This window comes from Euprymna scolopes, chromosome 10 (assembly GCF_053919585.1).
Source record: "Euprymna scolopes isolate OS-2025 chromosome 10, ASM5391958v1, whole genome shotgun sequence".
In the NCBI taxonomy this organism is placed as follows: domain Eukaryota; kingdom Metazoa; phylum Mollusca; class Cephalopoda; order Sepiida; family Sepiolidae; genus Euprymna; species Euprymna scolopes.
This window is the reverse complement of record NC_136491.1, coordinates 64496997-64512726: the sequence shown is the minus strand read 5'-3', so window position 1 is coordinate 64512726 and position 15730 is coordinate 64496997. Positions and strand designations below refer to the sequence as shown.

Genomic DNA, 15730 nt, shown 5'->3' with positions numbered 1-15730 from the left:
CGCTCTTGTATGGTTCAGAGTCTTGGTCACTGTACAGAAAACAAATTCAACAGTTGAATGTTTTTCACATAAGTTGTCTTCAAGAAATTTGTGGAATTAGTTTGAGTGACATCATTGCAAATGCTGACCTTTTCACCATGTATAACATTGACAGCATTGAGTCCTTTCTCGTAAAATCACAACTGCGCTGGTTTGGCCATGTATTACGGAAGGCAAGAGGAAAGAATTCCAAAAATGTTGATGTACAATCAACTTGACAGTGGTCACTGCACAACAGGCCGACCATTATTTAGGTTCAAAGACAAATTAAAAAGCAATCTCTTAGCTGCTGAAATAAACACTAATGCCCTCGAACACTCTGTAAATGATCATAATGAATGGAGGTCTTACATGCTTCAATGAAAACATTATGAAAAATGCAGCATCAAATATTGTCAAGCTGCGTCAAACTAGGGAAAGAAATAAAGTATCGCCTGCCGTCCCAGCAATCCATACTCCAGCAATCCATACTCCAGCAATCCATACTCCAACAATCCATACTCCAACAATCCATACTCCAACAATCCATACTCCAACAATCCATACTCCAACAATACTCTTGCACAATTTGTGGACTTCTCTGTAGGTTATTGACTGCACTGAAATGTCATCTGTGACTCAAACACAAGATTAAAAAGATGAAGTTGTAAGAACCCCATACGGCAAAATCAGCGGGAGAGTCCATGATATACAGAAAATAGTTATAATTTTTCTTCCGATGGATGAAACACGTTCTGAATCGGCTAGAGTTTTTGTTTTAATTTAATTAAGTTCTTTTGGCCGATCACGATCCGGACAAATTGCGAGTGGCACTAGTGTGAATTTGCCAGCAACTGTGAAAGAAACTCACAATCGTCTGGAAAAAATGTTTTTATTGATAATTTATTTCTCTATTCCCTTAATGGATTATTATTTCTACCTCAACGACTTTTTCTATATAATCCTCCTTTCTTTTAATAATCATGCTATCTTCCTCTATGCTCTATAGTAATGATCTCCTCCCCCTACTATATGGAAATTCTAATGTAATAACTTCCCTTTTTCTTTTCTTTCTCCCTTTCTCAAACTAAATCAGTTTTTCCATTTATCAGAGAATATTAATTTCATTGGGAGATTCTATCTTTCATGAAAAACACTCCAATTCATCTGGATGACTTTTCTTGTTTTTACGAGCTGTTTTTTTTTTTTTTTTTTTTCTTTTCAACTTATTGTCTGGGAATCAAATTTTCGCCTGCTCCTCCCATTAGCAATAAATGTTGCATGAGAATCCACCAGATCCATAATATCAACTCAGATCCATAATACCACCACATCTATCTATAAAAGTTGTAAGCTGAAATTATCGAATATTTAATGAAAAATTCTATTTCTTAGAAAATAAACTGATTTGATTGCATTCTTATCCAATAGATTATGGCCTGCACCATCCTCACTGCTGGTCACAGTTGAAATTGGATATTTGGCTGTGGTTGAGAGCCCATGTGCAAATGCGATAAAATGGGAAGAGAGTTTCGAACACCTGTTAATCTTTTCCATTTTCAAATAAATGCAATCGATATGCCTTTTTTGTGAATGCAGCGATTACATAATTATCTCAACTACAATGTCACCTTTTATAGCAGCTAGAAGATCACTAAGAGGTTGAGGGACGCTGGTCCAGTTAGGTAAAAACAGCAGTAAAATTTATTGTAAACTTGCCATATTTGTACTTGCGACTATTGAATAATTTTGAGCTTCTTATGGGAAATGCAAGCTATATTTATATACGATGATCCAGAAATGTAGGTTCCGTCTTGGAACTTTGCATTTATTTGCATTAATCACCATTCTATATTTCTTGAATATTTCAAAAACTAGTTTTCAGTATTTCGTATGTTCTTCCACTGAATAACTTATCACAGATTTTATCATTAATATAAATACATACAATATAAAAATCATGCAAAATGTGATCAATAATTCTTTTGGAAGGTAAACGGTAGCCATTGAAATGTAAGGAAACAAAACGTTGTAGCGATTGCAAAGATGCAAAGATATCTGCTGTTTTAACAAATGATATGGATTAGTTAAACGTATTTGGGAAGAAGAAAATCGATTGATTTTGCATAATAATGGTAACATAGTAAACACACACACACACACACACACATATTCGATGTTGTTGATAAGATCATTCTGTAACGGTTATTCCCGTTAGTATTTGCAGAAATCAAAGTTACAAAAAGTAAAGAATCCAATATTTCATGATCACCATATGCTTGAAATGCACAGCCCCTTTTTGAAACTAAATACAGCAGCTCAAAGTGTTTAGATCAAGTATCACCAGTTAAGTTGGTTGGCGTGATGATGATTAGCAATGGTTAATTGTTTGAATGGGTCCTAGTTTCAATGAAAATCGTGAAGCAAAAGAAAAGATGAAAGTATGTTAAAAAATGTATTTATTCATGTTTTTATGCATATTCTTTTAATCAAAGGAAAAGTGGATTAAACTATTTTTGTTGGTGTCTTCTGATGTCGATTTGATGTTTTGTCAAACAAGAATGTAACGAGTAGATTTTTTCATTATTGGAAAACTGTTTTTAAAAAAGCAAAATTGTAAAAAAAATAATTTCGATGTTGGCGGTTTGGATTTGTTTCTGTGTTTAATTTGATGGAAAAATCACTTTTCAAAAGATCTTGAATTTCTTATCAAGAAAAAATTTATATCATGAAAAAAATAATTGTTCAAAAATAAAAAATAAAATTAAAAAATATATATTTTCAGAACAGGATGAGCAAATTAATTCTCCGGACAAAACAGTTCTGTCTTACTTTTATATCCAGATTAAAATCAAGAGATATTATGACTATACTATTACTGCCAAGAATCTTTATTCCAATTTTGATCAAAATTCGTTACGTGAGTTTGATTCTAGAAAATGTCTAAATTTTAAAGTTAAAACTTACAGTATTTTAAAGAAGAAATTAAAATTCAGGGATTCTTACTTAATTGACGTCTGATGATTATGGATCAAATTTAATGAAAACTTGAAATATTTACATCTTCTAATGGGAAGGTTCTACTCATAATATGCACCTCTAAAGCCTAAAACACTATAAAAAACTGAAATGTATTAAATATTTATTAATTGATGTCTAATAACTATTGCTTAGGAATTTTATTTTTCTTAACATTTTTCTAGCCATTAAGCAGTGGGGATTTGCACATATTTTTCGTTATGGCTTGGCTCATCCCTCTAATCCTCTATTAGCATGACAGTGAGTCTAGTATTCACCCAAAGGTGAAGGAGAGAGGTGATGGAATTCCTGCGTTTTTCCTCGTCCATTTTTAATCAGTTTCAAAATTGCCATTGAAGAACCGGGACGTATATTTTAGACTCTGTTTGAAATATACACGTTAATCAAGTTCTGGAAGATTTTCCTTAGAGAAAACATAGACTCGTCCTGAGTTCGGGAAAAGGTCTCGAGGCCTAACCTAGCTCCTTTGAATAAAGTGCAGAGTTGTTAATTTCGAACAACAGAAAAACAGAAAATAAATAAATGCTACCAAAGGCAAGACAAGTTAAAAGAAAACAAGAAGCAATTCAAAGAAGTAAAGAAAGAAGTAATTCAAAGAATTTTCGAGCATTTATTACTATAGACAACATTTTAGAATTAGATTTTCTTTAATTCAACAGTTTAAAGAATTAGATTTTTTTTATTCAACAGTTCAAAGAATTAGATTTTTTTAATTTAACATTGTACCTACCCATTATGGAATTACATTCTCATAAAAAATTTCACTTAATTTAATCAAGTAGTTTTTTATAACAGAGGGAAATCAAATTTTAATGAGATTATCGTATCCCGCCATCTCGCCTATTTCGTGGATAAGGAGGGGGTGTCTTTAAACGAAAAAATGATTAACAAAGGACAAAATGAAAAAGTGATTTAAAAAATGAAATAGAAACTCTGTAAAGTAAATTAAAAAAACTAAAATATTTTTCTAGATATTTTTTCTGCTCATGTTTTAAAATAATCTCGTCAAATTTTGACAAACTTTAAACAGTGATGGAGTTATCTTCCTTGGCGCCACCCTCCTCATCCGTGAAATAGGCAAGACGGCGAGATACGATCGATATCATTAAAATTTAACTTTCCTTTATAAAAAAAAATATTTGATCAAATTAAGTGATTTTTTTTATGAGAACTTAATTCCATAACCGGAAAATTATATTTTTTTCAATATTTTCATTTTTTCAATGTCTTGATTAAACTAAACAATTACCTCTTCTCCCTTAAGAAAGCAACTTCAAAACTTTCTCATACTCTTTATATCAATGTTGAAAGGGTTAATGGTTTGCCGCGTTCATTCAAAGGCTCTACCTGGACACCCGTGGCAGACCCACCTTTTCCCAAACTCAGAACGAAGCTGGATTTTCGGACCCCATTTGTCTACCAGATACATTTTGGGGGCATTTGTTATTAACCTATTTTATTGAATTTCTCCATTCAATTAAAAAGAAAAGGGTCCTTGAAAAAGAGAATACACAGTATTAGAACAAGAAAGTCTGATACATTTTGCGTTAATTTGAGCAAGTTAACTATTTATTCCAGATATTTCACTCTGATGAACGGTTGAGTTTTATTTATTTATTTTATTTATTTATTTTTTTAACTCCATCTGTAAGACAGACTTTCTTTTTGGAAAGAATTGAAAGAAAAGAAATTCCCTCTTATCAACAAGTTTTATAGACAAAGACCAGAAAATCCTAAAAGATTCTAAGAGAAAGACTAAAAAAAGGAACCTCCCTTTAAAGAACAAAAACAGATTGACCTTTCCAGGAAGAGAAAAAGAGCGCCCAACCTGGAAGAGAATTTATTCTAGAAGATACTTATTTGAAAGAAGAAATATCGGAGAGAAAAAAAAAAAAAAAACTGGAAGGAAGGACTTCAAAAAGCGTTCATGAAGGACTTTTGCATTTAATTTTGTTTCTCTTTTAAGTCTTATTTAAATAAGCAGATATTGTTTTTGTCATTGTTGCTAGCGATAATTAATTCTTGAATTTCTTGTCAATTAGAGATCCCTCTTGTTATGTATGTTTTCATGTTTTTGTTTTGTATTATTTTCGTAATTGTTACCTGGTTAATTTTAGCTCTTGCTTTAGGAAACAAAAATAATTGTCTTCAATAAAATTTGGACTCATTTAATTTACTTTCCGGGTCTAGTTTTATTTGCTTCTTTTTTTTTTTAATTTTTTTATTTTATTTTTGCCGTTTCCATTTTTTTACTTCCATTTATTGTTTCCCAGAGAGGGAATTTGGTGAACAAATCGTTACAATTTCACAAAACTGTATCAGAATTTTTACTGTTTCCACATTCTTTTTACCCTCTTTGCACAAACTAAATCAAAGTAAGCATAGCTTAGTAACTGTATTCCAAAATTCATACTGATATATTGATAGGTTAATTAGTTTATGGGTAAATCCTATACATGGAAATCTACAAATATATAACGCTTACCTAATTTTATATCAATAAACCTAGCATACATAAATTTCGAAATGGAGCCGAATCAAGACAGTAGGCTTTGTACATATAAAAGGTTCAGTATCTTTCCAGACAGAATTTCATAACAATAATAAAGTTGATTTATTTTAACACATTATTGCAATTTCATGAATTATCCATTCTTTAAAAGTTTTTTTCTGTGATTTTGAAGAAAACACTTTTTTTTCAGAAATTGGGTTTTCTTGTCGGTTTGAAATTGTATTCAAGTGTATAACACTCCAAAGAGAGAGAGAAAGAGAGAGAAAGAGAGAGAGAAAGAGAGAGATAGAAAGAGAGAGAAAGAGAGAGAGAGAGAGAGAGGGGGACAAATAAAGATGTTTACTATGGCGCCATCTTCAGTCTTAAGTGTGTCTTCTTATCACCTTTATCTGCAAATGTTTAAACTGGACGAGCAGGACAAAACGAGTCGATTGCAAACACCAATGCTATGGCATGCAAAGCAGCTGCTGATAGCTTTTGTCCTATGCTACCGCTCTCACCTCTATAGTTATCTCGAAGTTCTTTCCACTATCAGAAAATATTAAAAAATATATGAAAACGATTATATGTTGGCGATTTTGTCTCTAAAACTAACATTGGTATTCTACCCTATGCGATTTATATCTTTTATCGTGACGCCATCACTAGATGTAGTGCCTATCACAGCTTAAGAGAATCCCATCTACCTTCAAGAGAAGAATAGACCGCGCCAGTTTCTCAACCTGGTATTTTACCTCACGGTACATACAGCACCTCGCCTTCCCAAATGGTTACCCATTTGGCGCTGACCAGGCTCAACGTTGCTTAACTTCGGTGATCTGGCGTGTGTCAAAGTGATTGTGTCGTATAAACTCCATATCATTGCAATTATTGATTAAATAATAAAGAACACTCTCAAGCCGATAATTTTGCAACTAGTCTAGAAGAAAACACCCGAAATAACACAACGGTCTTTTTCTACATTGTTTTCATTGTGTTAGGCTTGGTCTTCCCACCACTGGATGCAAGCAATGCTGTTCAGTTGGCGATTGCACAGGCTTTTTACGTGTATTTATGTGAAACTGTATGCGATTTATTTTGCAGCAAGTTATCTGTGATTTTAACAGAAGTATATGAAGTACATCAAATATACATATGTGATTAATCAACCCATTCTACAATATCTATGGGTAGGAGGAAAACAGTCAGTAGAAAGAGAGTTCCACAAAGATGAAGTTTTAAGAAACTATAAGAATAAAAAGTTGTATTACAATGAAGTATTAAAACAGTAAATTGATGAAGACCACTAGACCAACGAGTAAAACGAGCTGGAACAAGAGAAGCAGGGAATAGATCAGACAATTTCGAATAACACATGCCATAATAGTATTAATAGAATCTTTTCTGCAAATACTATTATGGTATGTGTTCTGAAACTAGCCACATAACGTCTGTGAAAGAGATGTTGCAAAGAAAGAGAAAAGATGGAATTAATCAAATATTTATGAAATTCATACTCAAATTATTCACATGGATAGTTAGAATAGATTATTAATCAATTCTTTAAGTGGCAATTTTATGGAAGTCGTTTAATCTTTATTACAGACCATAAGACCTAAAAATACCATTTATACTTTTATCCAGTCATGTGGAATGAGAACAACCGTCTCCAATGGAATAAATATTAAACTTTTGTACATGTTCCCAAGTTTGACGACAGTTTTTACAGGTTTAAAAAGATGCACTTCATGAAGGGCAGAAGTTACACAGACTGAAACATTGCGAATATAAGAATATCTCTTCTTTGGATTATTCGAACTTCTATTAGTCGGAATAATCCAAAGAAGAGACATTTTTGCCTATTTTAAACATTAGTCAAGCAGAAAATGTGTTTAGAGAATTTAGTCCAGATTTTACTTGCCTCCTCACGAGATCAGAGTTAAAAGGTCAGAGTTAGACAAAAGGTCAGGTTTTAATGTACGGAAAATCCAGGTACTCTGAATTGGGACAAAAATTAAAATGATTTCAGTCTACGATGAGTTCTTATTTCCCAACCGAGGACAAAACAGATATTACACATCGATCTCAGTCTGAGTAGCAGGAAACCATGTGATCATGTAGATAATCCAATATCCGATAATTGTATATGAAGTCTTTGTATTGTAAGTCCAACACAAAGATAACAAAGCTGTAATAAACATTTCAGAGTGTTTGATTTGTTTCATAGTTCTTAGTGTGAGGTCAGGGCGAGTATAAATAGAACCCGCTCGGTTGAGGTGAGAGAATCTTCAGTGTACAGCAAACCTGGCGACGAAGATGGAGCAATTTAACAAACTTAAAATTAACGAAACATTACCCCCTCAACAGAAAAAATACTCGGATTCAACAACAGCACGAGTAAAACTTCGAATTAAGGGAACATTAGCGGAAGCACTTCAAAGAACATTCATATTCAAATCTACTGAAGCGAAAGCTAAGCAAAGAAGAAAGTGAAAGAGAGCGCTCAGAGATACACAAATTTACAAGATAGCAGTGAGTAGTGAGTATGGGAAATATTCCAGGAGCAACAATTTATTAAAACAGTTACAAAATGTTAAGGCTGTAATGGCTCCAATTACATAGACGGTCAAACAAAATGCCCAGCATTTGGAAAAAAATGTTAACTACTGTGGAGTAATAAATCACTTAAAAAACAAACAAAACTATAGCTTAGCATTTGAAAAAACAAAACTATAGCTTACCATTTGAAAAAACAAAACAAAACTATAGCTTAGCATTTGAAAAAAACAAAACTATAATTAGCATTTGAAAAAAACTAAACTATAACTTAGCATTTGAAAAAACAAAACTATAGCTTAGCATTTGAAAAAAACAAAACTATAGCTTAGCATTTGAAAAAAACAAAACTATAGCTTAGCATTTGAAAAAACAAAACTATAGCTTAGCATTTGAAAAAAAACAAAACTATAGCTTAGCATTTGAAAAAAACAAAACTATAGCTTAGCATTTGAAAAAACAAAACTATAGCTTAGCATTTGAAAAAACAAAACTATAGCTTAGCATTTGAAAAAAACAAAACTATAGCTTAGCATTTGAAAAAAAAACTATAGCTTAGCATTTGAAAATACAAAACTATAGCTTAGCATTTGAAAAAAACAAAACTATAGCTTAGCATTTGAAAAAAAAACAAAACTATAGCTTAGCATTTGAAAAAACAAAACTATAGCTTAGCATTTGAAAAAACAAAACTATAGCTTAGCATTTGAAAAAACAAAACTATAGCTTAGCATTTGAAAAAACAAAACTATAGTTTAGCATTTGAAAAAACAAAACTATAGTTTAGCATTTGAAAAACAACACTATAGCTTAGCATTTGAAAAAAAACAAAACTATAGCTTAGCATTTGAAAAAAACAAAACTATAGCTTAGCATTTGAAAAAACAAAACTATAGCTTAGCATTTGAAAAAAACATCACGATAGCTTAGCATTTGAAAAAAACAAAACTATAGCTTAGCATTTGAAAAAACAAAACTATAGCTTAGCATTTGAAAAAAACAAAACTATAGCTTAGCATTTGAAAAAAAAAACAAAACTATAGCTTAGCATTTGAAAAAACAAAACTATAGCTTAGCATTTGAAAAAACAAAACTATAGCTTAGCATTTGAAAACAAAACAAAACTATAGCTTAGCATTTGAAAACAAAACAAAACTATAGCTTAGCATTTGAAAAAACAAAACTATAGCTTAGCATTTGAAAAAACAAAACTATACCTTAGTATTTGAATAAACAAAACTATAGCTTAGCATTTGAAAAAACAAAACTATAGCTTAACATTTGAAAAAACAAAACTATAGCTTAGCATTTGAAAAAAACAAAAGTATAGCTTAGCATTTGAAAAAACAAAACTATAGCTTAGCATTTGAAAAAACAAAACTATAGCATAGCATTTGAAAAAAACAAAACTATAGCTTAGCATTTGAAAAAACAACACTATAGCTTAGCATTTGAAAAAACAACACTATAGCTTAGCATTTGAAAAAACAAAACTATAGCTTAGCATTTGAAAAAACAAAACTATAGCATAGCATTTGAAAAAAGCAAAACTATAGCTTAGCATTTGAAAAAACAAAACTATAGCTTAGCATTTGAAAAAACAAAACTATAGCTTAGCATTTGAAAAACAAAACTATAGCTTAGCATTTGAAAAAAACAAAATTATAGCTTAGCATTTGAAAAAACAAAACTATAGCTTAGCATTTGAAAAAACAAAACTATAGCTTAGCATTTGAAAAACAAAACTATAGCTTAGCATTTGAAAAAAACAAAACTATAGCTTACCATTTGAAAAAAAAACAAAAAAACTATAGCTTAGCATTTGAAAAAACAAAACTATAGCTTAGCATTTGAAAACAAAACAAAACTATAGCTTAGCATTTGAAAAAAAACTATAGCGTAGCATTTGAAAAACAAAACTATAGCTTAGCATTTGAAAAAAACAAAACTATAGCTTAGCATTTGAAAAAAACAAAACTATAGCTTAGCATTTGAAAAAAAAAAAAAACTATAGCGTAGCATTTGAAAAAACAAAACATGCTAAAAAAAATGAACAATAGTAAAAGGAAAACGAAAATGTTAGATGGCCACAATTACGTGCATTCAATATCGACGAATCTGAATAATTCAGACATTCAGGCATTCGTTTTTCAGGTGAAACTTATTCAGCAGATAATGAAATTGTGCCAGTGTCCAACTAGAGTTTATGACTACTGTATATGTGAAATCGATTACAGCAAAAAATATATCGAAATCAACAAAAGAAATTCGAGATCATCACCTGCCTGCCCTCAAAACTATAGCTTAGCATTTGAAAAAAACAAAACTATAGCTTAGCATTTGAAAAAAAACAAAACTATAGCTTAGCATTTGAAAAAACAAAACCATAGCTTAGCATTTGAAAAAAACAAAACTATAGCTTAGCATTTGAAAACAAAACAAAACTATAGCTTAGCATTTGAAAAAACAAAACTATAGCTTAGCATTTGAAAAAACAAAACTATACCTTAGTATTTGAATAAACAAAACTATAGCTTAGCATTTGAAAAAACAAAACTATAGCTTAGCATTTGAAAAAACAAAACTATAGCTTAGCATTTGAAAAAAAACAAAACTATAGCTTAGCATTTGAAAAACAAAACTATAGCTTAGCATTTGAAAAAACAAAACTATAGCATAGCATTTGAAAAAAGCAAAACTATAGCTTAGCATTTGAAAAAAAACAAAACTATAGCTTAGCATTTGAAAACAAAACAAAACTATAGCTTAGCATTTGAAAAAAAAAACTATAGCGTAGCATTTGAAAAACAAAACTATAGCTTAGCATTTGAAAAAACAAAACTATAGCTTAGCATTTGAAAAAAACAAAACTATAGCTTAGCATTTGAAAAAAACAAAACTATAGCTTAGCATTTGAAAAAAAAAAAAAACTATAGCGTAGCATTTGAAAAAACAAAACATGCTAAAAAAAATGAACAATAGTAAAAGGAAAACGAAAATGTTAGATGGCCACAATTACGTGCATTCAATATCGACGAATCTGAATAATTCAGACATTCAGGCATTCGTTTTTCAGGTGAAACTTATTCAGCAGATAATGAAATTGTGCCAGTGTCCAACTAGAGTTTATGACTACTGTATATGTGAAATCGATTACAGCAAAAAATATATCGAAATCAACAAAAGAAATTCGAGATCATCACCTGCCCTCGTTGGAAGAATGGAAAAAATCAAAATCATTTCATATTCAACAAGCAGTAGAGAAAAAAATCAAGGAAATACTAGAAAATTAGTAGAAAGCCCCATTCCATAAGTCTCGTCGTTAGGAGCAGTACAAAAATCAAACAGAGAAATTAGAATATGTGGCGACTTATGTGTGTCAAATAAACAGTGAAATGTGTTTGGTATCAAATACCAACAGTTGAGCAATTACCGAGTGAAATTGACAACGCATACGTTTTTTTCGAAAATCGACCGAAACTCCTATTATTACAAAATAGAACTGGATCCCGAATCTAGGAACATCACTACCTTTTCATGCAACTCCAGAATTTACAGATATAAGATATTGTTATGAGCATATGATCCTGTCCCTGTTGATTTTGCGGTGGGAGTTTATTTCGGTGCAGTTCTAGGAAGTCCATCCTCCTATACTTTTACCTTCTTTCTTTAAGAAGGAGTTAGTCGACTGAGGAATGCTGACGAAACTGCCCAAGCACTTTTTGCAGGTCAGAGTGTCCTATGGGGTGCTGATATCACAATCCCACTTTCCAACCCTGGATCTTCCAGTGGGAGAGAACTAAAAACCCTCAATTTCGCTCGGGAGCTTGGACCACTCTCATCTCGATGACTCGTCAAGTCGGGAGTGGTCCCCGGTGAGGACGCATCAGGGACGGCAGAACGCAATGCGCACTCCACTCTCTACCACTGGAACTCTCCCTTACATCCTGCCACACTAGTTTCTGCAGCTTCCAGCGACTTCAGCTCACCCGGCAGCTTTCTTCAACTCACTCCGTGACTGTGGTCGTAATTGTGGTAGGGTCGACCAATCAAAACAAAACACGTGGATAGAACTCCGTACTAATGGGACCTCCACGCTAACAATGCCTTGGACAGAAATTTTATATAAAGTGCGTTAACAAAAACTGCCAGTTCTAAAATTGTTTCACCATGCAATATGTATGTCTATATTGAATTAGAAGAATTAATATATTAATTTATATTCAGTAAGAACTAATTCCTCAAATAAGACAGTTTTGCACAACCTTTATATATACAACTCCATACGAAATTTAAAATCAATATATACTGCTATGTCTATATGTCTACCTTATGTCTACAATTCTTATTCCAAATTTGATTCAAATCAATTACATGATTATTGTTCAAGCTAGACTTTTAGCCGTTAAAAATGGGCAAAAGTTATAGACTGTTGACTTAGAACGATTGCTTTATGCCGAATTGATGGTTGAATATGATTAAATTTGTGCTCACTTTTTGCATTAAATACTAATTCCTATTAATTCATGTGCATCGAACGGATGCCATAATACTTAGTTCACTGCACCTTAACATTTCAAATGTCCACACAAATTTTCAGCCAAATTAAGCACAGTAGTTTCCGAGAAAAGGTGGAATGGACAGACAGACAGACAGACAGACAGACAAAGACAAAAAACGGATGTATTTGAATTTTCAAGAAGGTATTCCACTCTTTTGCCATCTTTGCAACACACTAAATTAAACTAAATATGGCCCACATTAAGACCTTTATGCCTAGCGAGTGTGTCCTAAAACTCATAATTAGTTAAGGGAGGAAATCATATGCACAAAGATATAAAAAGAGATAATGTTTCAAAGCGCAATGATTTGTTGATTTCTTTTCGCAATGTTTTTACATGCATCGTTTTTATGCTCAGTCGTAAAATCGGGCCCGCATGCTCCACCAGCCTCATAATTTCATTAATCCATTAATAATTAATTCATTAATAATTAATTCATTAATAATTAATTCATTAATTCAAGTTAATAGCAAACTATAAGACTTTCTTTAATTGCTGCTACAAAACGTAGTAAAGTTCTTTCGTAACAGTTTCAGTTTCGTAACCCAAGGTATTTTGATGGAGGGTATAGAATGAATATTAGACGTCGGCTAGATTGAATTATGGATCATCATGGATTCAACTTCTCGTGTTTCTGACATTGTCTACTTTTTTTTTTTTACATGGGGGTCACCATTTATCAAGGTCCAGGAGCCACTCGGGGATAAGGGTTATTGTGTGTACAGTAATCACTGGGATAGTATCGTAGTAATAGTTAGTATTGGGGATTTGATAAGGTGTCATTACTTAAGGGGGCGGTTCATCAGGAATTTGTTTGTGTTGGACTTGAAGACATCCAAGCTGAATTCGGGGGGGGGGGGCAGGCAAGCGGCAGAGAGTTCCACAGCCGTGCACGTGCAGTTCTAAGATACCTTCTTTGCTTATTTGTCTAAACAATGTAAACCGAAATCTAATGTGATTTGGGATGTTGTCCTCTTGTTTTGTTATCTGGATTCGAGAGTATCTTCTAGCGTGTTACATATCCGTATAATTAGCTGTTCACCTAACAATCTAACCCTGGTTAATGCAGATGATGATGATGATGATGATGATGATGATGATGATGATGATGATGATGACGACTTTAAATTAGATTATATTAGAAATGTGAATAGTGCAATTTTATTGCATGTGAAATTCAAGGCTTGTTTATTTTGAAAAGCTTTTTAAATGGTAAGATTTTACAGATAGGACTACTGTTAAATTCTAACTTCTTAAAACTCTTATATTTGAACAAACATATTCGTTACATACTAGAAATTAAAATGATATAAAAAAAGAAAAAAGTAATGATATAATTTGAAAACTAAATCAAACTATAATGAAAGAAATGAAATAAGCAAACAAAATTTGATAAAATAATGGTAAACAAACACAAGAAATAATTATTTATGTCAGTATAATAATATTGTACGATAGCAAGGTTGTTTATTTTGTTTGTGTTGTGACGAAGAACCGTGTACCAGCGTTGTCCGGTGTAAGTATGCCCCCCTAACCCACCAGTAAAAAAAAAAAAAACCCAAAAAACAATTAAACTACAGTTGTTAGTGGGAACCACTGCCGGCCCAGTAAAATAGTGGACATTGGCGCTCGTGGCCAAAATGAATGTACCGTGCTAAAGTAACAACGTTCGTATCTATAAGCCCATTTTAAACATGAGGATTTGATTATAAGTTCGTTGTATTGCGTTCAATAAACTTCCGTATCTTTTGTTCGGCACAAAAAAAAAAAAAAAAAAACGCAAATATTGGGTAATAGACAGGGGTTCTCGTTCATTTCCAGGCAATATCTGTTAGCAACTAAAGAACAATAACACAATAAAACATGCTCAGCGATGACAGTTTCAAACGGATAAATCAACAAAATGATTTTATTATTATTATTATTATTATTATTATTATTATTATTATTATTATTGAAGTCTAATTGGCAGACTGCGCATCTTATTGAGGTGCGTAGGCACATTTAAACATGAAAGCAATTCCATTTGACAATAATAGAAAAAAAGAATCTTACTGTTTGTTCTCGTGTGCTGGAATGTTGGCGAGGACAAAGGTTCAATTTGTTGTAAAAGAGGACTGCGCAAGCAAATTCCATCTTCGCGTTCTGTTTTTTCAGCGTTCAAGTTTTCATTCTTCTCAGCAAGAAGAGATTCGACTGAAAAGGCGCGTGCGTTAGCGCTCATCATCTTGTTGTTGATGACGATAACAAAAATGAGAAAAGAAAATGGGGAATCCAGTTAACTAAAACGCAAAGATTAATCCATGTATCTTACATTTTAAATCTTTTGAAAAGGTTTTGTCAAATTTCAAAAGAATAGAATTCTTGCATTCACAAAAAAAAAAAAAAAGAAAAGAAAAGAATGAGCAAATGAGCAAAGAAATACCGAAAACTAATGTTGAGCAGCACTAGAGAAGATTCTTTGATGATCATGGGCAATTCGAGTTTCTGGATTTTTTGTTTGAAATTGATCATGCAGGTAAAAAACTCATTTTAAAGTATATTTTTTTTCTTCTGGTTTGATTTATTCTTATAGACTTTTTGTTGTTTTTTAATCATTAAATTTCCTGAATGAAAAATAAACGAACACATTAGATTTTTTACGTCTGCTTGCTTCAATCATCAACGCAAGAATCTGTGATGTGGTCTGACACCGTCAAGGGAACGCAGGTGTACAGGAGGGGGTTGAACTTTGTGTCAAAATGATAAAGATGCGTGAACTGCCCCAACCGAGTAACACACACACACACACACACACACACACACACACACACACACACACACACACACACACACACACACACACACACACACACACACACAAAACAATGTTATCTGGGCGTCATGATAAATCGGTTTGTAGTGTGTGTTCTTTTCACACTTAATAGTCGTATACTCGACGATTAGGGATTTTACTTCGAAAAATGTTTACTGTTTATTTATTTTTTTTTAATGAATTTTCTCACTTGAGAATATAATCTTTCTTAGTTTGATTACATGAAAAGTAAGAGAAATATTTTAATAA

The 15730-nt window shown here is 32.1% G+C and overlaps 1 protein-coding gene across 1 annotated transcript in view; it reads right to left on the bottom strand.

The window, feature by feature from the left end:
- The window catches only part of LOC145286412 (T-box transcription factor TBX22-like), a 113857-nt gene extending 98537 nt beyond the window's left edge, over positions 1 to 15320 (bottom strand). The window contains exon 1 of the mRNA XM_080135334.1: positions 14722 to 15320. Within this exon, the coding sequence (XP_079991460.1) occupies positions 14722 to 14893 (172 nt within the window). The 5' untranslated portion in view covers positions 14894 to 15320. The remainder of the gene's footprint in view (positions 1 to 14721) is intronic.
- Between the last annotated feature and the right edge of the window lie 410 nt (positions 15321 to 15730).